The sequence below is a fragment of the Acomys minous genome (genome assembly GCF_964271855.1).
Source record: "Acomys minous genome assembly, chromosome: 19".
Lineage (NCBI taxonomy): Eukaryota > Metazoa > Chordata > Mammalia > Rodentia > Muridae > Acomys > Acomys minous.
In genome coordinates, this window is record NC_140499.1 from 7168388 (window position 1) to 7195483 (window position 27096).

Sequence of the window (27096 nt, forward strand, 5' to 3'; positions counted from 1 at the left end):
TATCTGTATTATGTTTGGATTTGCAAAGGGAAGTTAACACATTATTCCTAGGAATGATTTTCACTTTAAATTCATATATCTCGACTAAGAAAAGGCAAATGACTTCATTCCTCAAGCACTATGAAGCCACTCATTAGCACCATCAGTCTGCAGCTACAGAGAATTATATAAACACATATCTATTACACATGCACACACACACACACAGTGGAGAAAATATGTGGCATGTCTAGCCCACAGCACTTATAAGGAGAAAACCTGATAGTGTTCAGAACTGACTGAAATGCCAAGCTACAAACACAAAATATTAAACAATACATCCTACAATAACAAATGGCTATTTAAAACAAAATGAAAACTAAATATAAATGCCTATTTTGCTCTCCACCACTAGCAGCCAAATAGGCTTATTTTCCTAAAACTTTTAGTGTCTTCATTAAGGTCATCACATTTGTTTTGGGCCTAGAGATGTAGCTCAGCAGGTAACTCAGATACTGCTCTAGCAGAAGACCAGAGTGCAGTCCTCAGCAGGATGTCAGGGAGCTCACATCTGCCTGGAACTCTGCTCCAAGAGATTACTGTCTCTTCCATCATCCACGGATAGATACCTGCACTCGCACACACATGTATACACATAACTAGAAATAAGATGAATCTTTTAAAAATAAAAAAACAAGAAACCTCCAGACCCAGTTTTTCCATTTGACACATCTGCTAAATGGCAGACTAATCCAATCTCCAATAGATTAACAGTATTTGTAGATGTCTATATCCTTAAAAAAGAATGTTCAAGTAAAAAAAAAAAATGGCAATTTTATGTTTATTACTTCTCTTGTTTTGTAAATTTTTATTTTACATTCCTTATTACCATACAGATACCCCATTTGTTAAACTCTACAACTTCTTTTCCTTATATCCTTCCTGCTTTGAAAGAATACATGTCCTATGTATTTCTTGATTTTTTTAAAATAGGCTCTCATTTTTTTCACATTTGTATTTCTAATTTATGTGGAAAGAAATAGGATATACATCTAATTTCTAAATACTTAACTAATTTTTGTAGCGCCATGGGTTAACTTAAGAACATGTATTCTTGTAAGAGTACTGATGCCTTCCAGAGAATAGGAGTCCGATTCCAAACACATACCTGTCAGCTCACAACCATGTGTAACTATAGATCCTGAGGATTCGATGTGCTCGCTGGTCTCCTTGAACACTAAATGCATGCAGTGCTCAGACATACAGTCAGGTAAAACACTCATCCATGTAAAATATAACTCTTCCTATAGGTTCATATATAAACTTTAAAACAGTGCAAGAGTATTCTGATTACTATAACGTCTTTAAAGTATAATCTTAGGGCCAAAAAGATAGTTCAGTGGGTAAAGCCTAACGCCTGGATTCCGTCCTCACTGCTATGGTGGAAAGAATGGACTCCCACAAGCTACCCTCTGGGCTTCCTTTCCAAGAGCACAGTGGCATATACATCCCACTCACCCAAATAAGAGAATATCATTTGTAAAGCTTAAGTGTAATAATTAATATCTCAAATGTTAACAGTACTACTAAATTTTCTAGGCATCATTGGTTTTTTTCTTTAGAAATTAACTTATGGACCATTATGTCAAATTTCAAAAGTTCTCCATAGGATTTTAGAGACAGCAGAAAACTGTTAGCTAAAACTGAACCAACACCTGGGTACTATCGTTCTCACTAGGGACTATCATAGTGAGGGCTCTCAATATTGCAGGCTTCTGCTTCATTGTTTTTGTGCTGGTTATTGAAAGCAGGTCTTGGGAATACCAAGGTGAACACTCACTCACTCACTCTACCATTGAACTATAATTGCTTCTTATATTTCTTAAAAGACTATTCCTACATATTTTATAACAAGTTTTACTGAGAGAGGTCATTTTTCTATACTTTGTAATTGATAACTGCCAACATTAACAAAAACTCCTGACACATGTACGTACTTTCGCTACTTAACAGTTCAGAGTCCTAACAAGTCAGAGGTTCCACACCTCAACAGCCACTTGCAATTTGACTGAACAGCACATACCTTATGCTTACTGTTAGCTTTTCCAATTAACAACACAGGTGCTGTTCCCTGCACTGCTTTATAAGCCAACACCATGAATTAAGTGTACACTTAATGGTGTGCTGCTTCCCAGTGGGAATGTCATTACATAGCTGTGTATACAACACAACATACACCCATGAACACACAGCATACAACACCACTCTACAAAAGATGGATAGACCACTACAGTATGAAGTCTGCTGTTGGCTAAAACAATGCCAGGGATGGATCCTGCTTTCATCAACAAATACATATTCAAAACTCTTACTCTGTATTGGAACATTCAAACATTTAAATATATTTTCTGTTAAGTATGTTTACAAGTAATCTGCCAATGTTCATTTGACTTGTTCAACTTGTGGCACTGTTTTAAAAGAAAGATGAAAATTGCAACATTATGCACTGGAAAATTATTTAAACCAGGATTATGTAAAATGGCTAGCTAAAAACTTAAATATATGTATCAGAGATTCACCTATTAGAAAGAAAGGAAGAGCAAGCGAAAGAAAGAAACAGAAAATACTTCGAAGCAAACTAAGTACCAACTTATATTACAGAGGAAATTGCCTAGGTGACTCTTATAAATGCACATTTTTAAAGAAAGCTTTACATCTATTCTTCTGTTTCTAGAAAGATAGAGCATAACAAAACCACATCAGTGAACAGAAAGACTGATGGAATAGAGGATTGAGACATGTATTACTACAGCATACCTATTTTTTAGTTGATTTGTTTTTACTAGTATGTGCAAATACTATTTTTCAACTTATCAGTAAAAAATCACTGCATAAATAAATACATATTGTAACTAAGATTTATTCCTTGAATTTAAAAAGAAAGCATCAGTTTAGATAATCAAGCTAGACTCCACCAATGCTCAGTTTTTGTAAATGCTCTTTAAAATGAAAGCTTTAAAAATGCAAGACTCTAGGGTCTGGAGAGATGGCTCAGCAGGAAAGAGCATTTATTGCTCTTGCAGAGGACCCAGCGATGGCTCCCAGCTCCTGCATGGCAACCTACAACCATCTGTTAACTCCACTTCTAGGGGATATGATGCCCTCTTCTGGTCTCCATAGGGACTGCACACATGGTATATATATATTTACACACATATTAAAACTTTAGCAATTGATTTAAGGAAAAGGTTGTATTATCAACTTCATGCACCTTTTCCTGTTGCTATAACTGTCATTGTGCAATAACTACCTAAGAAGAACGAAGAAGGAGAAAAGTGGTTTCACGGTTATATTCTGAAAGAACAAATAAATCTTTCTGATTTGAGGAAGAGGATAAATATAAGTTCTTTTGCAACCCTAGAAGGCTTTACTTCCAGAATGAGCCAAAGGAGAAAATATACCCAGGTATTCCATTAGAGGGCAGAATAACAACAGAACTGTTTGCTAAAATGCAAGTTCTCTAAGCATGACAGAAACAGGGCGAGAAGACTCCGGCAAACGTGCCAAGTGAGGGAAATGCATCTAACTAGTCCAGACTTCTGTTACTTCCCATTAGTAATTACAGCTCTTTCAAAAATATCTTTATTGTAAATCTTTTGAGTTTCTTGAATAAAATGTAAATGAAATCTAAAGCATAGCTCTGAAACCATCTATAGTTTAGTCAAAGCGTACAGAACATAATAAAAGCAGCTACGGGAGTCCAGTTTGCTAATTGTCCCTAAACCCTACAGGAACAAGATGAGCACAGAAACAGAAGCACTGAACTTAAGACTGAAAAGCAAATACTGACCTTTCCTACTGAGGTATACAGTGCCAGCTGTCAATGAAAAACGAGCTTCAGTTCAGTTTATAAGTTTACTCATGAATGGTGCTGTACACACACACACACACACACACACACACACACACACACACACACACATATATATATTTCTGGTATCTTCAGCCAATAAAAGCATCTCATTGACATGTGAGTCATCAGGCATGCCCTTTCCTTCCATCAACTCATCTCCCTAGCAAGTTACTCTTCAAGCTCCCACAAGCACAAAAAAAGTTACCTTTAGACCGTAAGAATAAAAAACAAATGAACTGCAGTTTTAAACTCGAGTTAATAGACGACTTACCACACTATGCATATGCAAATATTTCAAAATGTAGAAAAAGTCTCAAATCTGGAATACATGGGATCCTAACATTTAGGACCCAAGAATTTTGAATATTGAGGGATATTAATCCCAATACCTTGCAGAATAGTTATGAATACAAATAATATATAACTTCATTATAAATAACACTGGCTCACAAGCACGAGTCTTCCTACATGTCCTACGTCTATTCCCCAGTAGTTACTAACTCAGCTTACAAGTTTAGAAAGGCCAAAATACTGCTATTTCTAAGCAATCAGTGGCAGTAGTTAAAAATCAAGATATAAAACATTTTATTTATGTGTATGGGTATTTTTATTTTGCCTGTGTGTGTGTACCATGCATGCATGCATGCCTAGTGGCAGAGAGGCCAAGCATGGGCATCAGATCCCCTGGAAATGGAGATAAGAATGTTTCAAGCCACCATGTAGGTATTGGGAACAGATCTTGAGTTCTATTCAAGACGTGCTCTTAACCACTGAGCCATCTCTCTAGCTCCAAGATATAAGAATAATTATTTTTTTTATTAGAAACATTGAGTTAGTGGCAAAAACACTAAATTGTGGCATAGGGAATTTAATTCTTAATTTACTTACTAAGTAAATTCTTAATTTACTACTAAGTATACTGGCAAAATATGCTGCCCAGGACCAATCAGGGGAGCTAGCCTGAGATGACCACTAGTCTGGTACCGCACGGCCCTGTAGTGGGGAGCAGAGAGAAAGCTGGAGGCTGGAAGAATCCCATTTGGGACCCTGGGCCTGGCTGGGAGTGAGCCCAAGACAGACTACCATTGCATGGGGCTACTCAGGCAGGCCCGGCAAGGAGCGAGCCCAAGATGACCAACAGATGGGCGCACGAGGCCCAGACAGGAAACTGGCCTGAAATAACCACCAGTCCAGCACCACACAAGCCTTGGGGGATGGGGCTCACCATACCAAAGATGGCCCCTGCCTGGCACCATAATGTATGAGCAGGACAGAGCACTCCTGAGAGGACCCCAGACGCCCACAGACCCTAGGTACCACCACTAAGCAACTAAGTGGTGAAGAAATGGAAGAGAAAGAGAAACACAAAGATATGGGCACAATAAAGAGGCAGAACTTGAGATTAGAGGGCAGTGAGGAACAGCCTGGTGTGAGTAGCCAGTGATGCCACCTAGGACCATGGTGGGGACCTGGTCTGTGCTACCACCGAGAGCCACGTCTGGGTCTGTAGCCCGGCAGCAGCAGGGGCCTGTTACCACCAAGAGTGAGGCAGAAGTCCCTAGTCTGGACTGCTGCCCAGGGACATGATGACATCTGAGAGCTGTACCGAAACTGCCCCACCTCCTACCTAGGCATCAAGGGAGATTTGGCTCTGGTGTGGAGGGCAAGGTCCTGCCCTAGCCAGCTGCAGTACTCAGGAGAGCAGGCCCCACACATTGTGGGAGAACCAGGCCAGGGATATGGGCTCTAACACTTGTCTCCCAGGTGACAGTGTGAAAAGGGAGAGAGAATCTCCTCACCACATACAGCAGGATATAGACCTAGCCCAGGCAGGGGTCATGAGGGCAGGAAAGCTGGCCCTGGACCATATGAGTTATAGCACTTCCAAGAAGGAGCCCTGCAGCTCACCTGGGCTGCATAATAGACCTGATGCAGATGGTGGGAACATGGAGAGCCAGCCCTGCCTCTTGTCTCCTGCACAGTGGTCCTGGTAAGGGAGAGATCTCTCCTCCCCTCCCTTTTGCCTTTGCCACTAGTGGCTGACAGGAGAGCTGGCCCCTACTGGGGTCATAAGAGCAGCAGGGCTGGCCCTTCCCTTCACCTGCTGCAGCACTCAGGAGAGGAGGTCTTGTGCCTCACCTGGGCAGCACAGCAGAGCTGACCCTCCACTGTGGAGCAGGCGAGGGAGCGGGGCCAAGGGAGTGGATCAAGAGAGCAGGCTGACCAGCTCAGATACCTCTCAGGTCCAGATCCAGGTCTTTGAGTGGCCTCACCCCAACATCTCCCCATCTATGAACCGCTAGAGTGCCTGAAGGGGCTGGTCCTACAGATCCCAAAGTACAGGATCTCCATGACAAAGGGGCAACAACAGCATCTATGGAAAGGAGTCCCGTGAGGTTCCAGCTTTGACAGAGCAGCAGCAGAAGCCAGAGGCCTCATACTAGGCCAAGTCATTGCGATGAACATTTGCAAGCAAATGTGTGTAGACAAAAGAGTGCACTGTGGAACACACTGTGACACGCTAGTTTCCACAATGAGATTTTTCCCCCCTTTGTTGCAGGGAGGTTGAAAGGGTGGAGGGCAGGTACAGGGGAGAAGAGGAGTGTTATGAAATTCACAAAAAAAAAACAGTAAAATAGTTTAAAAGGGGTGATTGAGAACAAAGACGCCTAAGCTGGAGCTTGCTATGTAACCATCAGGCATTGTTCTTGGCTTTATTTTCATGTGGGTTTTTTTTGTTTGTTTGTTTTCCTTCATCTTGAAAGCTTTAACTGTTAACTCATTTACAAATGCTCACAATAAATGAGACAGTATATAAAATAACTGTATCAGCCGGGCATGGTGGCGCACGCCTTTAATCCCAGCACTCGGGAGGCAGAGGCAGGCGGATCTCTGTGAGTTCGAGGCCAGCCTGGTCTACAAAGCGAGTCCAGGACAGCCAAGGCTACACAGAGAAACCCTGTCTCAAAAAACAACAACAACAACAACAAAAACCCTGTATCATACTTATTTTACTTAGTTAAGCAGTGTCAAGTTGGTGTGGTAATCCCAGCATATAGGAGCCTAAGGCAAGAGGATTGCTACAAAGCTGAGAACTCCCTAGGATTATATAACAAAGAGACAAATTTCAACAACAGAAGGAGCAAACATTACTATTTAGGGTGCCAGGAAATAAAAAAACCTGATTCAAATAATCAAATTGCTTTTTAAAAATAAGTTACATGTATATTTATACCTTCTGAGCATACATATTTAGAAACATAATTTCTTCAACACTGCAAAATATTCTCAAATAAGCCATTAACGAGGGGCTTTAAAATCTTTACTACATGTGAAACCTTAAACTCAGGAACAAGCTTAGCTGACACCACCGAATCTTTGCCTGTATAAGCACAATTCTAAGGGAAAGATCTCAACAAACTGGAATAATTCTGGTGTGTAAATGTTTGCTGCCATCTTGTGGATAATTATACTTTCTGAAATTATCTGCATTTGTTGCTTGTAGTTCAGCTCTAGTATGAATATTCATCTTACATCTACTAAGTCAACATTTTAAGTAAAAAATTCCCACTAGCTTTGCATTTCAGTGTTATAGAGTGATACACCTAGAAAGGACTGCATAAGCCATCCTATTTCCCACCATGGTATGTATAAACTTCAAAATCATTATAAGGCAGATGTAGCTACAGTAAAATGTTATTCCCATGGGAAGGTCCAAGGCCAATCCTAATCCTATTATTAAACATGGTCAATCTATTTCAGCAGCAGATTCTGGTCAATGTATCATTTCTTCAGAGTAAGGGCTCTGTACTAATAATCTGATCCCATGTGAAGATTGAGTTATTTTCCAAGGGACCTTGAACTTGTCCAAGACCTTATAGATCCTGAGATTTCTGGCGATTCATTTACTTCCAGGCACCACACCTAGCTCTTCATTGTAATCTGACTGGTATGAATGTAATTTAAGAGATGCTGTGAGAAAAGTGGACTGGAAATTTGTCCTGACAGGAAAAGCAAGCCTCCACTACTTTCAATAAGAAAGAAAATAAAATGCTCTCTTTTACTACATCAAGCATCCCAAATCCAACAATTTGAATTCTAAAATGCCCATAGCACAGTACAGCAGTACTGAGTCCAGGAGCAATATATCTCAGAATTTCAGAATCTATATATATCATCAGGTAACTCTGCAGATAATCCACAATTTGAAATTTTTGCCTAAGCTTGGGACACTTCTGGTTCAAAGCACTTTGAAAAGGAATATTCTGCCTGTACTACCCATACCTAAGAGCAAGACAGTGGCTGGGCTGGCTGGGCACCACAGCACAGTGATAGCGAACAAGAGGAAACACGGTGCTACAGAAAGCCAGGTGAGAGGGGTGTCTACTTCAGCAGAACAGAGAGGCAAGGCGCACTGAAGGAAGCACAGCACATCAGTCGTTTCTCAACTCAAAGCAAAGTGGGAAGAGCCTCTGGCCCGGATTAAGTCCAGGCCCTAGATATGAAACTCATTAACAGGCATACCATGGTGAAACCAATGCTGAGCAAAGTCCCCAGACAAGGCATTTAACTGCTAGAGCCATGTGAAGCAGCAGTACAGAGGCTGCCTCTGCTGCAGGATGTTAGCCTGATTCTAGACCATCTGCCACACAGGCTCTTGGCATGCCTTTGGAGGGCGATAGGGTTTGGGATAATGTAAGAAGGCCTGTCTGCTGTGGCTGGCACTGTCCTGCGCCCTTCTGGGATCCTGAACTATAGGGAAAAGGAGACAGCAAGCAGAGCATGAGATTCATCCTTCTCTGCCTCTCCAATGGGGAAGCAGTGTCAGCAGCCACCTCCCTGCCCTGACTTCCCCACTATGGTGGACCATACTCTACAACTTTTAAAAACAACTGTTTTAAGGAAACGCAAGTTTCAAGAAAACAGAAAAGTTTCAACCCTCAACAGAGACACTTATCAGTGATGAGTACTGCTTAAAAATCATCGTGCAGAAAAAATGCACTATGTTAAAAAGACAACAGAAGAGACCATCAGTGTCAGGATAAGTCAAACAATAAAAATAAATGTTGAGCTCAAAGGCCATCACAAAATACAGTCAAAAGAAAACAAAGGAATAAAGAGAGCTCGCACAAACTTCAGGACTGCATTGAGCAAAGACTTTCATTTCCCGAGTCCAAGAAGATAAGTTGATTAGAGGGGGCTGGACACATGGCTTAGTAGTTAAGAGCACTGGCTACTCTTCCTTTTTATATATATATACTTTATTTTATTACACATGTGTAAAACAAACTACATACAGCAGGGAGGACCATGTGACAATCATGAGAATACTGAATACTATATATGTACATTCATAGTGACTTGGCCATCTGCAAAAAATATGGAACGCTTCAAGAATTTGTGTGTCATCCTTGCACAGGGGCCATGCTAATCTTCTCTGTGTCGTTCCAATTTTCGTATATTGCCGAAGCAAGCACCTGGCTACTCTTTCAAAGGACCTAAGTTTGATTCCCAATACCTACATGGTGGCTACAACTCCAGATCCAGGGGATCCAGGGGATCCAGTGGCCTCTCTGGACTCCACAGGCACCAAGCCACAAACATACATGTAGGCAAAACATCCATAGACACAAAATGGTCATTTTTTTTAATTAAAAAAATAAGAAAATAACTTGTAAAATGACTACATTAAGACTTTTTATGTGCAAAATTACCTTACTGCCAGTTTATTAACTTGTTTGATTAAAAGGGAAAGCATCTGTGAAAAGCACATGGTGCATTACAAGTCTCCAAAAGCCTCACCAAATTGCAGCCACAAGAGCTAAAAAGTTAAAAGGGACCATCTGTGAATCAGAGACTCATATGCCTTAAAAAATTTTAATCCTTTCCCCAAACAAACTAGGTTTTAAGTATATGAATAAAACTAAAGGCTCTGTTCCATCCACAGTTACCTTGTCATTAGAAATGTACAGTCAGTCAGTCAGCCTGTATGTGACACACATTTAAGAACTTACAGCATCTGCTTTACAAATGGTGTTGGCAACATGTCGACACAGCATCTTCAACCAGTCTTCCTTTGGAAGTTCCTCTGCTGTCATCTGGAAGCTGAGCAGAACGTTGGCCTGCTCTGTTGGTGGCCTCACAAGCAGGGCAAAAGCATTATGACAATCTAGGAAGCCAGAACAACCATTGACAGCGTTACCCTTGGCTGTCTAGAAATATCATTTCCACAGAGCACCCAAACCCAGTAGCTCTCCTCCCTGTCCCTGCTTTCTTCAACTAAAAAGGGACCATCTCTGCAGTGGTTTGAAGCACTGGAAAGAATTATAATCATATATACTATGTAAGGAACCAAAATAATCTGAAAACAAAGAAATAGTACTCTCTGTGATATTTAAATTTCTCAATAATTAAAAAAATAGATAAAATGTCTTAGTATTCTAGCATTTAAGTTTCAAAATAAAAATAACAGCATGAATCACCAGCAACTTACATAAATCATATTCAAAGAAGTATACAAATATTCAAACATAATTGCTTTGTAATTGAGATGCTAAAATAATCTATTTTTAAAACAATCCTAAAAAAGATTTTAAAAACTGAAAACAAACATTAAATTGCTACTTGTAGGAGTTTTCTCCCCGTGACGTGGGTCCCTAGAGCTGAGCTAGGTTATCAGGTGTGATGCAAGTGTCTTCACCTACTGAATCACCTCACCAGCCTCTCCACCTCCCCCACTTCTATCTTCAAGACACCCCTCAATATGAACTCTTTCAAAACTACAACTGCCCCAAATTTAAATATATGTCTCACTGCATGCTCTAATAAATATGGAGTTGAACGGCTGAAAGAACTAGTTCTGTAAGTCACTGTGCCTGAGAGATGGGGGTCAGGAGCACAGGGTCTGATCACCAGCGACACACATGATACAAGGAAAGGCTCATGCTTGACAGCTCAGCAGTGGGTCACTGAAAGCACTTAACTTTACTAAAGGAACAAAAGATGTTACCTAAAACATGACCACGAACACATAGCACCAAGCACAAGCTAGCTAGATAGCATCACTTCAGGTAAATGTCCATCTTGGCCCTTTCAGACCTATAGAAAATCACTTAAAGCTAGTGAAGTTAAAAGGAAAAGTTTGCCTTAGAACAATACTGTAATTTGGATGAGGAATGTCACCCAAAAACGGTGTTAAGGCTCAGTCTCCAGCTGGGCATGAGTGGGAGGTTTTAGATGGCGGAGGACATGCCTTGAGGGAACTGTGGGACCCTGACTGCTTCCTCTTCACAACTCAGCAATGAGGCTCCAGCCATAATGAACCATGTCATCACAGTTCACAACAGTAAGACCAAAAGAGAACGTCATGAAATACCAAAAATTATCAGCCAAGATATTTCTATAGACTATCTCAGAAATTTGGTTGCAAAAGAGAAAAACTGGCACACATGCAACACACAGGTGTGCGCACGTGCATGCACACACACACACACACACAAACACACGCCTACTTATTTTCTCATTATTTTTCATTTTTGAGACAAGGTCTCATTACATACCCATAACTGGACTGAAACTCACAGAAAGCCGCTTGCTCCTACTTTCCAAGTGCTGGTGTTAGAGTGAGCCGCCACAGCCATCTTTTGTGTGTGTGTGTGTGTGTGTGTGTGTGTGTGTGTGTGTGTGTGTGTGTGTGTGTACACGTACATACTGGAGTCCATGCTAAGCCTACCAGTTACTGTGGGCCACTTATTTCACATACATCTACTCCTAATATCTATCTTTCCTTAAAAAGTTGTATGGCTGTCTGTTCCCAGATTATGCATGTTTTAGTGGACTATTTGTGGAAGCGAGTTATTCTCTTCCACCATGTGGGTTTCAAAGTCTGAATTCAGGTCTTGGCAGCAAGCACTTCTACAAACTGAGCCATCTTGTCATCATTCCCACAGCTCCCTTCCCAAGTATCTATCTTAGAAACATCCCTGGAGCAGGAGAGATGGCTCAGTGGTTAAGACTCCAGCGGCTGCTCTTCCAGAGGACCTGGGTTCATCCCCAGCATCCACACAGTGGCTCACAGCCATCTTAACTCCAGTCCTGCTGGATCTGGTGCCCTCTTTTGGCCTCCATGGTCACTATATGAATGTAGCACACAGACACTTTTTTTAAAGGGATGTGAAGAAGACACCCTAAAATGCACCATTGGAGAGAAACTATGTTAACATATATGGTCCAGAACAGGACTAGTGACCTCTTCTGGATTATGATGAATTATCAATTAGTAAGCTTTGATTGTATGAGAACAATTACTTTCAGAGAGGTGAGCTACATTTGAAGAAAATTTATATATTAAAAAAAAATTACAATAGTAAACCTAAGTGTCAAGAGAACAAGCTGTTCTTATTTAAGGAATGCTTCCCCTGTGAGCTTACCTTCTGTCTCTCTGATGTCTACCACCTTCTTAATCTGAGAAAGAGGCATTAGGTGAATGTGCTTCAGAGAAGCCGGCGGCCGGGTGCGGTCATGAGGACTTCTAAAAGTACCAATAACTTTATGCCGTTTTCTCGCTATCTGATTGTAGAGGGAAACTCATAATCATTATTGTGATAAAACCAAAATTTCACACATTTAAAAATAACAGCACCAATCACATAAATCTATATGCAACTAATCTGATGATTAGCCATTCCAGTTACTATGCGATAAAAGCAAGAGACTGACAAAAAGCACACATGTAATTGTGTAGCCAGATGCTCACGTCCGTATTAGGAAAGCTCACAACCAGAAAAACAGGCCTAGGGAGAGGGAGTGCAAGAGGTCCCCAGCACGGAAGGACGAGAAGCACGGCAAGAACACGTGGGACAACAGCAGGGGTCCTGAACCAAACCCCCAAACCTCAGGCGCGGACGGCTGCTCTGAGGCCACTGTCTAGCGCTCAAAATGGTGTTAATTTTAGCTTAAGTAAGTATTTGACACATCTCCTGGTAACAGAAGAATACAGAGGAAGTTTCAATAGCTCCTGTTCTCATGATTGCTCACGTTAATACTACAAAGGGAAGCTTCAGAGAAGTAATTAAACACACGCTCAACACTGAGAGCCCAGCTCTGGGAGGCTACAGCAGGAGAGGACCTTCATTTCCAGGACCTTGAGCTAGAGTGAGACTGTCTCAAAAAATAAACAACAACAACGCGCACACACACAAGCAAGAAAAATTATAAATTCAAAGTGCTGAATTAGGCTATAACTTTACCTTAACTGGATACCATGCAAAAGGAAGAGATAGGTAACTGGAGAAGAGCAAAATCAGAAAGATCTTGTGATTTGTGATATATTGAGATTTTTGCCAAAAGGAAAAAAAAAAGGAAAAAAGAAAAAAAGAAGTCTCCTTTGCAGGGTTTACTGAAAAGCATTAACATAAAATGAGTATAAATAGTTACTTGAATTGAGATTGGTCATCATGAATATGACAAATACAGTTAAAATATATTACCTGGTATTGGGCTAATGAATAAGATGAGTTATCTATGTATCAAAATGTCACTAAAGCAGATATGGAAATGTCTATTGTACATATCACATATATAGACCAAATACTAAAGGTTCACTTACATAAGCATAGTGAAAGTATGCAGCAGAGGTTCTAATTTCTCTGCAATGAATGGATATGCTTTTTATTTAGCTAAACAAAAATATAACAGCTTAAGGCTTATGGCTGAAAATGAAGACTATTAAAATTGGTGGCACATTAATAAATGAAGGTTAAAAACTCAAAGCACAGACAAAACATTCAACTGGAAAATAAATCTTAAATCTAGATTATGTTTAACATTAGTCATCTGTCATATTAGACAGTATAGATGCAACTGATAAATTTACCTGTTCTTAATGTATAAGTACAGTGATTGTTCTGGGTTTTTATGTTATAAAGTATTAGAATATTAAAAGTAACTATTTTTATTTCAAATTTTCTATGAGTTTTAATTTTAGAAATACAGCAGCTGAACAGGCATGGTGATACACGTCTGTAACTCTAGCATTTGAGAGGCTAAGGTAGCTCAAAGCAGCCTGGGAAGCCTAACAGCCTGCCTTCAAACTAAAGCATCTGGGCTGTGGGTACATATAACAAATAATGTGCCGCACATAATATGGGTACATACACAGTAATGAATAAACTAAGAGGATGAGGCAAGAGGATTACAAGGACAGTCCTTGCTAGACTCAAAATAAACAATAAAAAGCAGAAACAGCAGTTTCTATTCAAGCAACTGAGACAGAGGCTAAGAGGATTGCTGGCTACTTTTATGTCAACTTGAAACAAGCTAGAGTTATCAAAGAGGAGGGAACCTCAACTGAGAAAATGCCTCCATAAGATCCTGCTATAGACAAGCTTGTAGAGCATGGTCTTAATTTGTAATGGATGGGGGAGGACTTAGCCCATTGTGGGTGGTGCCATGCCTGGTCGAGCAGTCCTGGGTTCTGTAAGAAAGCAGGCTGAACAAGTCAGTAAGCAGCATCCTCTATGGCTGCTGCATCAGCTCCTGCCTCTGGGTTCCTGCCCTGTGAGAGAAGATGATGAACAGTGATATGGAGGGTAAGCCTTTCTCCCCTGAGCTGCTTCTGTTCATGGTACTTCATCACAGCAATGTCAACTCTGACTAGGACAGGGGAGGGGAACAAAAGTCACTGGATCCATAAGGAGAAAAAATTGAGAGGTCGAGGCATGAGAAGGTACAGGGATTGCCCACAATGAGAATTATAGTAGAAAGGAAGTCAATGAGCCAATTATGATAAAATATATGAAGGGCCCATAAAATAATAATTTTTTAAAAATCAAAACAAATCACTGCTGTACTAAAAAGGAAAGATAAATTCTGTTACAAACTATTCAGGAAATCCAGATAACCCAACCTAATAGAATGGGGCCAGCAGACCAAGAGATATCAATAAGGAAAAACCTCAAAGTCTTAACAGAAAAAGTCAAACTATACACAGCTAAGCCTCCTGATAATGTAAAGTCAAGTAAAATGGCATTAAGATTGACTCCTGACCTTCTTTTCTTCCCCCCCCCCCTTCTCTCTTTTGGAGGGGGTGGGGAGAGTCTCTGTGTAGCCTTGGCTGTCCTGGACTCCCTTTGTAGACCAGGCTGGCCTCAAACTCACAGCGATCCGCCTGCCTCTGCCTCCTGAGTGCTGGGATTAAAGGCGTGCGCCACCACACCCGGCTCTGACCTTGTTTTCAAAGGCAGAACAGGTTGACATTCTTACTGTAGTGGGATCAGGTAGTTCACAATCAGCTACTGCAAGACTTTATAAATTTTTTCACTCCACATGGTCAACTGTGTATCAGATTGTCACTATTTTGTGCTTTTTGTTAATGTTACTACTAGGCAAATGAAAGTATCACTTCTTAACCTCTACAAGGCTGTTTTACAGAGGTAGATTTTCCTTAAGATTTTACTGCACCTAAAGCTCCTCTATGCCTGGCCTGGTGTCTAAAACTGGCTAGTGTTTTTACACTTTAAATAGGGTACATGATGGAAGAAGGCAGCTTTTTAAGAGAAACAACACAGAAAGGGATCAAGGAATGGACAGACTTTAAAGACAAAGGTAAGGCAAGCTCTCACTTTGTTGAGGGCAACAGAAGTTACCCAATAACAAACATATCAAATACTTTTCTTGTTAATGTCTGTTTTACCAAATGAACATCTTTTCTTTTTTGAAATAAAGAAAACTACATTAATTTCTACCAAAACTACATAATTTTATGTCAACTTGACATAAATTAGTATCATCTAACAACGTAATTAAGAAAATGTCTTCATAAGACCAGGTTGTAGGTAAGCCTGTATGGCATTTTCTCAATTAGTGATTAATGTGGGAGAGTCTAGCCCACTGTGCATGGAGCCATTGCTGGTAGTCATGGGTTGCACTAAAAAACTACAAAACAAAACAGCTAGCTATTACCAGGCAAACCAGTAAGGAACATAGCTGCTGCATCAGTTCGTGCTTTCAAGGTCCTGCCCTGCTTTGACTTCCTATCCTGACTTCCTCTGATGATAAACTGTGCTGTGCAAGCCAAATAAACCCTTTCCTCCCCAGCTTGCTGTGGTCATGGTGTTTCTTCTCAGCAACAGAAACCCTGACTAAGACACTTCTTTTCATTAAATTGGTTAATTACTCAATATTTGCCTGTGAGGTACTATTGGGAAGAAAATATTGAGCATAGACACGTTAGTTGTGGATTTAGAATTACTACATCTCATCAATAAAACCTTCTAATTTTAAAGACTCCAATTGGCATAGTGGCTCATGTTTGTAATCCCAAGACTCAAGGAGGCTGAAGCGGACGGACCACCCAAAATTCAAGGCCAGCTTGGACCACAGAGTGAGATACTAAGGAAGTAGGAAAAGAAGAAATCAAGGGATTCATGGTCCTAAGTTATCAAGTTAAGCTCTTCAACTGACTTCATCCTGGCTGCAAAAATCGACTAACAATTAAAAAAAACAAAAAACAAAAAACCCAATGTGTAGATAGTGAATAAATACACATAAAAATACAAGGTCCCCCAAACCCATGATCTAAGCATTTATTTGTAAGGAATTTTCACTTAAAATTAGTCTGGAAATTTATCAAATTTAGTATTAAACTTTCTTCCAAAAGAATTCCACAATATGAAATCAGCAACTGATCTTAATTTAAAAAAAAAATAATAAGAACTGAACATACCTCAAATTCCTATATTGTACTTCAAAGCTTTATTTTAAATATTTAGAGACATCACAAAATACATCAATATTAAATTACAGTGAGTACGAACTTACCTCGAGGCAGTCATTGAAGAGAAAGAGAGTGACCTGCTCTCCTCGGTCACATGGATGTTCACCTAAAGAAATTGTTTCCACCCTTTGTACTAGACTTCGATGAGAAGATAATAGATTAGCCTGTGAACATTAATAACGTGGTCAAATATTACCAAGTAACTTTTACAAGCTGTCATTCAAAAATGGTGCTAGGATTGTTTATTATTGAAGATCGGTTTCTATTATTCTTAGGTGCATGTCTCTTTGCATATATGCTATGTGTGTAAAGGTACCCTCAGACCCCAAAAGAAAGTGTTGATTTCCCTGGCAGCTGCAGTCACAGCGTGTGAGTCACCAGACATGGGAACTAAACTCAGGTTCTTTCTGAGGGCAGCAAGTGCTCTGAACCTCGAAGCATCTCTGCAGCCTGAGACTGCTTAGACTGAAACTACAGAAACCTCACTAAGGCAGAAAAGTCAATGGTATTTACCAAAAAATACTTACTGGGCATCCATCTACTTCATAAACAACATCAAAAATTTGCTTCTGTGCTTCTGTTTTTCTCTTATCCTCATTGATATGTCTGAAAAATTAATGATTGTTTTGTAAAAACCTCTTTTAAAAACACACATGAAATCAGTACACAAATAAATCTCATGTCAGAAAGCCTGACTTTCATGTGGGTGCCTTTTGATTCATGAATCAGATAAATATTCTTTCAAAACATCCTAATATTAAAAAATACTCCATAGCGTATCTCAGAATATTATGTTTCATTGTGAAGCATTTTACTCACTATTTACACTTTCTAAAATACAGTTAGACTGTATAATACACGACGGTAACAAAATTCAGAAGTCTGAAACATACTTTCAGGTAAATCTTTATGCCTTCTTCTTAAGTCACATGGTAAAGAGATAAAGAAAAAAAGAAAAAAAAGAAAAAACCACTACAACTATTGCTTCTCGACAGGATGGTCCAAGAGTCTCCTCCTGCCTTTTTCCCTGTGTCCAAAACTAAAAATCAGTTTAAAAAAAAAAAGGAAAAAAAAAATCAGTCAAAACAAAGAATTTTCCTAAAATGCATAAGTGTAAAAAGTCCAAGAATATATTCATGGGACCAGGCTTTTAGTTAGCAATCGTGTCTTATTAGACACTGTGAATTAACACAGTGAACAGTTTATGAATGTAATCGTATGGGAACTTTCACTTATAGGTCATTGGTAAAATGTGAGAAAGCCTCCACTCAGGGTGCAAATCTTACTGAAGTTCAGAACATTATTGTCACTAGGAAATTCCATGAGGTGGTGGTGTTGGGAGTGGGGGTGTCCATCTGGAGCTTATACCTTGCTCAACATCGGCAGGGAGCCTTTGGAAAGTCAGTCATGTAGGACAACTTATATAGACTTAGGATCTTGATCAACAGGAGAATATTCATGAGAGGAAACTCCATGAATTTAAACAATGTGTAAAAAAATCTTTTCACTGAATGAAGTTTAATTAACATTTGAAAATGTATTCAAGTAAAGACATATAAAAAGTAGTAGAAGGAAAAAGAAAAGTTCTGCTGGTGAGAGGGCCTATAAATGCAAGGTTTGCAGAAACACATCTTTGTAAATCAGAATTTAATTGAAATCAGAAAATCCCCCAAAGAGTAAGACCATATGCATGTGAGTGACATGGAAAAGCCTTTCACTAGGGCCCAAGGAAAAAAATGTCTATTTTTGCATTTATGGGTATTTTCAAATTTCCATTACTGTCTCTGTACATGTAATTAATGTCAGAAATAAGTATTTAAGCCAATATATTTTTTACAATACTTATCATTTTAACTCTAACCATACTATCAGAGAAATAATTTAGATATTTTATAAAAGTAAGCTATTAATAATTTTCTTTCTATGACAAAGATGTTGCTTCCAGCCTAAATCCAATAAGAAAAGCATAGAAACAGGCCAGCAAGATGGATCTACAGGAAAAAGAAACTTACAGCATGCAAGTCTGACAACCCAGAGTTCAACCCCCATATCCCATGTACAAGCGGCAGAAGGAAACCCGACCAACAGATTGTCTCTGTCTCTCTGCCTGTCTCTGTCTGTCTGTCTGGTGTCTCTCTGTCTCTGTCTCTGTCTCTGTCTCTGTCTCTGTCTCTGTCTCTGTCTCTCTTTCTCTCTCTCTCTCTCTCTCTCTCTCTCTCTCTCTCTCTCTCTCTCTCTCTCTCACACACAGACACACACAGACACACACAGACACACACACACACACACACACACACACACACACACCATTGCTGGACTGAGGTAGATGTCCACTTCCCTCCCAGAGAGCCATTCCGTCTAGGCTCAGGAAAAGGGGAGTGCGTCCCTTCTGATCTCAGCAGGCCAGTAAGCTATTTAGTGAAAATTGTCATAAATCTGGTTGTACTTTAGGGGCTGTTCCTGAGACAGGGTCTCGGATTCTTACTGTAAACAGAAGCAATATGCTGGGACCATCCCTTCTCTTTTACAACTCAGGACTTAAAATCTCCAGGCTCTCCAGTTGGGGTGGCCTTTTGGTCACCTTTGCTGGTTGTTTTTCTCTGGCCGCTCTTCTGTCCCTTCTCTTTGGAGATTTAGGTCCCCTGTCACCCTTCTCTTGTTCTCTCTTATTTTTTGCTTTTGACTCCCCCTCTGCACAGAATTCATGAGAGTTAGAATGCACATTAAAGCTTGGTGTTTTGTTTTTGGCTGTCTCATTCTGGCTTGTGATTTTAGCCCTCCCCAACCACGCCCCCACCTGCTCAAGAGACACCGTGGAGGCACCTCACAGATTTCCATGATGAGGCCAAAGTAAGCTGTCCTGCTACTCCCTCCGCCCAATGCTCCCAGCCTCCACATGGCACACCTCAGGCTGCAGAGCAGCTCCAGTTGAGCAAGCTTTCCCCAGGGCTCGGAGAACCAAGGGCGACACAAACACGCACGTGCGCGCAAATAGAAATAACATTTTTAAATAAAATATAAATTGCTTACGTCATCACTTCTTTTAATGAGCCAATAGCTTTTTCTAAAGTGCTTTTGTCAGGATTTTCATCAGCTGTATGCTTCTTAAGATCTGTAATAATAAAATATGGGGTTCTTTTTCCATGATTAAATAAGTTCAGTGGTTTTCTACCTATACTTTGCCTTAAATACACCAATCTTGATACAGGTTAGCTATTCTTTTTTTTTTTTTTTTTTTTTGGTTTTTTTGAGACAGGGTTTTTCTATGTATCCTAGGCTGTCCTGGACTCACTTTTGTAGACCAGGCTGGCCTCAAACTCACAGCGATCCGCCTGTCTCTGCCTCCCGAATGCTGGGATTAAAGGCGTGCGTCACCACACCCGGCAGGTTAGCTATTCTTAAAAACAAATTCTTATTTTGAAAAGGAGTTTATGGCCAGGAATAGTAGAGTAGATCTGTACCCTCAGGAGTTAGAGGTAGGTCAGCACAGTTATAGGCAGCCTATTCTGCAAATGCCCAATGGCTAGATAGGCAGTTTGAAGGCTGAACACTTGCTTAATATGTGCAGGGTCCTAGGTTTGTTTATTCCTTAGCATTATGGTGCTGAATTCTAGCACTTGAGAGACAGAAATGAAAATATGACTGTAGGCCACCTATTAATACACCTAATTGGAGGTGCCACAGTATTAACATCAGCTCACCAACTGCCCTAATTAAAATACATTGTGAGTTCAAGGATAGCCAAGGCTACACTGTCTTTAATAAAACAACAAGGGGCTGCAGAGGTGGCTCAGCAGCTAAGAGCACATACTTGCAGAGGGCCTGAGTTGAGGGCCTAGCACCCAAGTTCGGCTGCTCAGTCCTACAACTTCAGCTCTGTGGGATCTGATGCCCTCTTCTGGCCTCTGTGGCACTCAAACTCACATGTATGCCACTACCACCACCACACACATTTTTTTTTAAACAATCAAAATAGTTTTAACCAAATTCTCTAAAACACTGTCTTTTTTCCATTAAAGTTTCCAATCTTTTCTACTGATTTAATTTTCAGAATATGTAACATGTTTCTTTTAACATTACTTTGTCACTTGCCTTTCAGTCACACTTGGGAGACTCCTGGATTCCTCAAGCTTTCTCTACAGGGCTGGATGATCCTCACGTATCTTATACACTGCCACATTGTTTAAATGTCCTCTGGGAGCACACAGCCCCATCCATCACAGAGAACATTTGAATACCGTAAGAGTAAGCTCTGTGCTGTTATAGAGGTTCGTATCTAACATGCTGACTGCTTCTCCAGGTTTTCAGTTTTTGTTTGGCTTGGGGCTTTTTGTTGTTGTTTGTTAGCTTGCTGTAAGGTCACTCTAAGTTCAAGAGGCTAACCTTGGACTCATAGTTCAAGTCTGCCTGTGCCTCCCAAGTGCTGGCTACTGTCAGGTTCTTCACTATGCTCCCTGTGCCCCACAGGACACACTCTTACCAAGCCACGCCCGGCTTCGCATGGAAAGGCTTAGGAGTTCATCTTAGAAAACTCTCTGACAGACTTCTACTTATTAAGCCTTTCTGGGAGCCATGCACTGGTTCTCACCTATTATCCCAGCACTCAGGAGGCTTAGGCTGCAGGAATGCCGGAGTTAAGGCTGGCCTGGGCTAAAGTGAGACTGCCCCAAAAATAAAGGAAAGAAGGGAAGAAGAAAGAAAGGATCCCCCCTTTTTTCTTAGCTCTGTCATTTTATACCAACCAAAACATTTTGTTGGGAGCAGGGGAAAAGAGATTAAACAAATAATCAATAAATTATATTCCTGAGCTTCATACTTTAATTTTTAAAATTAACACTAAAAAGTATCACTACCCTAAAAAATATTGCTTTAGTCAACTGAGTATAAATGACAAACATACACTTTTTAGACAGGAGTAAATATAATCATAAAACCTGTGATGGAAAAACATATTAATACTTGCAGCTTTAAGTGCTAACATAAATGGATGTAGGCTGCACGTGATACTAAACAACGTGAGATGGGCCTTGGATACCTAACTTTCTCTGCAGGCCACTGGAACCGCTAACCCTCTGCTCTCACTTCCCAGCACAGACGAGTGCAGCACCACACCTGCTGTTTCAAGGCCCCCAGAACCACACTTACGGATCTTGCACTCTGCCAACTCACCTACATCCCCACTCCAATTTTTATAAAAAGGTATAAACCTCAAATGTAAAAAACATAACTAAAATTCAGAGGACTAGGAACTTGGACTGTATGAATCCTCTTCCTGTGATGTTTCTGTGGGAATTTTGTTACTTAATTAAACAGATGTATAAATAGTGACACTAGGAAACATGAAGAGCTTCTAAGCATTAAGAGAAGACCAGTGTTACAACAAACAATATTAGGTAAAAATGAGTATTTGTAGCTTTTGAGACTGCTTCTCAAGATTATCAAAATTTTTCTTATTTATATAAAAAACAAACTTTAATGCTAAGACCTAATAAGCTTTAAAAGTAAAGATATCAACTCTTCAAAAAGAAAGTATTGCGACTGAGGGTGGAGTTGTTGGTAGACAGCACGAAGCTGCGGGCTGGAACTCCAACACTATATAAAGCAGGTATTAATCTCTGCATTCAGAAGGTTGTAGAAGCAGATATTCAAGGTCATCCTCAGATCCATGAGCTCAAGATCAGCTGGCCTACAGAAGACCCACCTTCTCAAAGAAGAAAAAGGAAAAAAAAGAAAAAAAAACTGCATAAAAAATAAGGAAACAAAAAACAAACAAACAAAAAAACAAAAACACAGGCAAAACCAGTACCATTTAAAAGTAAAGCAACACTGGGTAGCCGCTGTACTGGCCGAATGAGAAGTTCCACAAGGCTCTGTCTTCCACACTCTGGTTTAGCTTGATTTATCTAAAAGGAAGTAATTTATTACATACAAATATAGTTTAAGTTTTGTGCAAAACTTCAAAACATTCTATCACACATGTCCTTGTCCAGAATTAATAGAAAAGAGGCAGCAGTTATGATGACTCTGAAGGTAAAGGCACTTGCTGCCATGCCAAGCAGGCCCCAGAAGCTACAGGATCAAAGGTTAAAAAACGTCTGACCTGCACATCATGCACAAGCACTAGCATGAACTGGTGCACAGGTAAGTCAATAAACGAATTAAGAATTCATGGAGCAGATGGAGGATGGCAGCTGTTCTTAGGCACATCACCACAACTCAGTAATTTTCCAAGGCCTAAAATTCTCTTGGTCAATAAAGGCTAACATGTTACCAAAAAAAGTGTGCTCCTCTACACAACTGTATGCATATGGCCTTTTGTAGATAAAGACTGTAACATTTTTGACATACCAATTACGCTGACACACTGGTTAAAGGAAAACACTGGTGTAGAAAAACACAATCATTAAAGGCAATACAGTATCACTGAAGCCTCACTGGGTGTTTCAAGAATTAAACATGGATAACATTATTTCATTTTAAAATAACTACATATGAACTACCATATGCAAGGCCCTGGGTTTAATCCCCATCAATACAAAAAAGCCGAAACAAATCAAACAACATATAACATTCTATTCATTCAATTGCCTGCTGGATTCTGCTGTGTAAAATGCCAAAATCATCTAAGTCTAAACATGATAGGTACAACTGAAATTAAGACCAGTACTAAGGTGTTCTTACATTATACTTTACTTTAATCTTTTAAAGATTATTTTTAAAGAATTCTTTCAGAAGTGATTCTCAGATCTTTCTATGAAAGAAATTTATATTACCTTGAGAAAAGCATGAAATCTGGGCTTCTGTTTTTCACATTTAATAATTGTTTCCTTGCTCATTTCAAAGAAGTTAACAAATGGAGGGTAGGTTTTTACCAAATCTTTTGACTAGAAACAAAAAGGAAAAACAATTTGTTATAAATGCCAACCTTAGACAATGAATCTTTGTGACACAATCTACAACCACAATGGGATTTATATGCAAAAGAAAACATTTTAAAGTTTTTGCACAATTTCTATTAAGAACAGAAATGGGTTTTACAAATAAATTGGTGGTCTTGGGGGTCAAGAGGATTGACAGTAATAGACCAAAGTGGTCTACCAAGCCCCATCCTCAGCATCAGAGTGAGAGTTCACCTCAAAACATTTTTTCATTACTATTCAAACTGTATCATCTGGTACACACATTCTATGATAAAAAACCAGCAAATAAAGACACAAATATACACTCATTAAAACAGGACACATTTTTGAGTCTCAGGCTGGGAATGTAGCTAGCTCAGTTGATAAAGTATTTGCCTAGTAAACACAAAATCTTGGATTTGGATCTCCAGCACCATATAATCTGGGTGTGACGACACATACCGACAACTTGTCATTTAAAAGCTGTTTTCAGACTAAATTAAACTAAATTAAAGCTAGTCTATAGCGAGCCTAAAAATGCATGTTATCATTTGTTAAAGAATCCAGGTCACTATTAAAATTCCAATCACATTACCCAAAACACGCAACCTAAAAGGGGGGTAGGCGGGGCTGGAGAGATGGCTCAGAGGTTAAGAGCACTGACTGTTCTTCCACAGGTCCTGAGTTCAATTCCCAGCAACCACATGGTAGCTCACAACCATCTATAATGTGATCTGATGCCCTCCTCTGGCCTGCAGATGTACATGCAGGCAGAGCACTGTATACATAATAATAAAAATAAATCTTTTTTTTTAAAGTGGGGGGAGGGTAGAAAAGATGGCATAGCTATTGAGAGAACGCCTTGCTCTTGCAGCAGACCCAAGTTCAGTGCCCAGCACTCACATGGGGCAGAACGTGTTCATAACACCCTGCAGCTCCAATGCCAGGGACTCTAATGTACCTTCGGGCCTCTCCAAGAATCTGCCTGCACTCATGGCCACATACCCACACACATATATAAATACCATTAAAACAAAAAAATATAATCTTTAGAAACAAAAACTGTCTTGGCTAATTAAACATATTAATAGTCATCAAATGAATATATTAATGACTTCCATGTTTAGAATCCGCAAACAACCTGAACAATTATCTATAAAAAGATGAGAAAGAGGCCTCAGAAAACAAAAAGCAGAAAGCACATCAAGCATTCTTTGTCACAAGACATCATGAAAATGAAAATATTTCTAGTTTTTGGGTTTTGGTTATTGTTTTAAGACAGGGTCTGATTCTGTCAGGTAAGCCCCAAACTCATAGCAATCCTCCTGCCTCAGCCTCTGAGTGTTGGGATTAAAGATATAAGCCACACACCTAGTAAAAAAATAAGTAATTTCCTAAATTTAAGCTACATGGTTTTTGTCTGCTTCCTGAGACAGGGAGGGATCTCTTTATGTAGTGGGGGGGGGGGGGGGGTCCTGACCCTTAATTTCCTAAATGCTGTAAGGAAAAATATATGCAACTGTATCTTGCTTTTTGTCTATTTTTTATAATTGTTTGTTGAAGGGCTTAAAAACAAAACAGTGCTAGAGATTGCATTTCGGCTCCATGCACTGTAGGCAAACACTCCAACACTGACCTACCCTGACCTCTAGCCTTAAATGGTGAGTTTGTTTCTTTTCTCGCCTACTACAATGTGTGATGAACACTCAGCAAGCACACACTCAGATATGTGGTTTTATGGTTTTAATTCTAATTGGGGAAACAAACTCAACAAAAGCAGACAAAGAGGTATCGTGTGTGTGTGTGTGTTTGTGTGTGTGTGTGTTTGTGTGTGTGTGTGTGTGTGTGTGTGTGTGTGTGTGTGTGTGTGTGGGTTTTGGTACATATGTATACATATATATATATACATACATATGTGTACACACACATATGTGTACACATACATATGTACGTAATGTGTGTATGTAAAAATATACATGTACAAAGGGTTTTTTTCATCATGAATATATAATCTTTTGAGGTTAGCAAACAATTTTATATAAAAGTCACTATACAACTGTGTTCTAATGATATTGTGTTCATCTGGACATTCTGAAAGCATATTTCAAAAGTCAAGTAAAGTCTAACCTATTTTATAACCATGTGAAATCTTTAAATGGCATTTTCTTAAGAACTATCAGTTCTTAAAGAGATACTAATTAAACCTGAACTCTTTAAAGTCCTTGAAACTATGAAACAAACACTTACATATTTAAGAAAGATATCACCAATGCTTTTGCTCTCGTCCCAGTTGACAATAAGGTCTTCAAGATCATCCTGAAACAGAACAAATGGAAACATTTAAACTCGACAACTAATAACATTTATGAGATCTTGTGCTAGGGAAAACAAAAGTCCACTTTATGCAGTACTTAGTTATATGTAAGTTTCCTGTCTCAACAAAGAATTAAATTTTGTCTACAAAGAAAATAACCTTTGAATTAATTAAGAAAATATAAATAGCACTGTCAGGAAGACCAATCCTCATTCCCTAACATGATTGATAGATCAATGCTTTGTCTTACTAACTATAAAACTGATTGGCCTTATTAATTATGAAAAGGCTATTTTTAATCCTGCTGCTTTAGCAACTAATTTAACACAAGTCATTAAAAATTATAACCTGTAGCAGGGTCAAGCAAATTTTACTAAAAGGGACAGATGGTAAATATTCCAAGACCATATGTCTTCTGTTACTCATACTCAATTCTGCAGAACAGAAGCAACCACACAAAATATGCAAATGAAGAGTGAAGAGGCTGGAACATTGAGTCCTAAGTGGCATGCCTTTCTCAAACCTCCTTCCTCAGGGATTCAGAGATCTATGTGGAAGAGGAGGCAGAAATGTTGTAGGAGCTGGGGTGGTGGATGAATGCAAGGAAACAGCTTCCTCCAGACACAGTACAACAGCACATACATAACCTCACAGACTGTGGCAGGATGCACAAGCCAGACAACATCGCATCACTGAGACAGGGAAATAAACCTAAGTCCTACCCCTAACCAAGAAGTTATTTGTAGCTGCTACCTTCTGGGAAACAGAAAATTAGGTTTCTGCAATGGAGTGTCACTGGGTTTACCAACCACACCCCAGGGCGGGCTCCATACCCAGAAGCAGTTGGTCAACATAAAGTGGTCTCCACAGTGGGCTTTTTGTTTTGCTTTGGTATATTTTTGTCTTGTTGGGTTTTATTTGTTATTCTTTAAAAAAAAAAAAAAGAGAGATGAGGAACATGAAGTTGGGTAGGTAGGCAGGTGAGGAGCATCTGGAAGGAGGGGAAGGGAAAAGAGTATAATCAAATACAATGTAGGAAAAAGACAGTATGGAAATGAAGAGTCTATACTATAGACTCTTTACAGAAACAGGGCTAGATGCAGCCTATCAACCATAACATGGTGATGCCCGGTCCATAAAATTCCTCATAGTCATCCTAACACAAAAAAAATATTAAAACAAGTTTGAATGAGCTGCGGGGACGGCTCAGGGTTCG

At 39.6% G+C, this 27096-nt stretch overlaps 1 protein-coding gene across 5 annotated transcripts in view; it reads right to left on the reverse strand.

Annotated features, from left to right (window-relative positions):
• The window catches only part of ECT2 (epithelial cell transforming 2), a 58044-nt gene that overhangs the window by 9395 nt on the left and 21553 nt on the right, over positions 1–27096 (reverse strand). For all 5 annotated transcript variants that reach the window (XM_084768850.1, XM_084768848.1, XM_084768846.1 and 2 more), the window contains 8 exons: positions 25814–25882; positions 23441–23551; positions 22474–22570; positions 19698–19779; positions 17195–17273; positions 16712–16831; positions 12322–12460; positions 9907–10061 (listed from right to left, as the gene is read on the reverse strand). In XM_084768850.1, coding sequence (XP_084624976.1) covers positions 9907–10061; positions 12322–12460; positions 16712–16831; positions 17195–17273; positions 19698–19779; positions 22474–22570; positions 23441–23551; positions 25814–25882 — 852 coding nt within the window. The remainder of the gene's footprint in view (positions 1–9906; positions 10062–12321; positions 12461–16711; positions 16832–17194; positions 17274–19697; positions 19780–22473; positions 22571–23440; positions 23552–25813; positions 25883–27096) is intronic.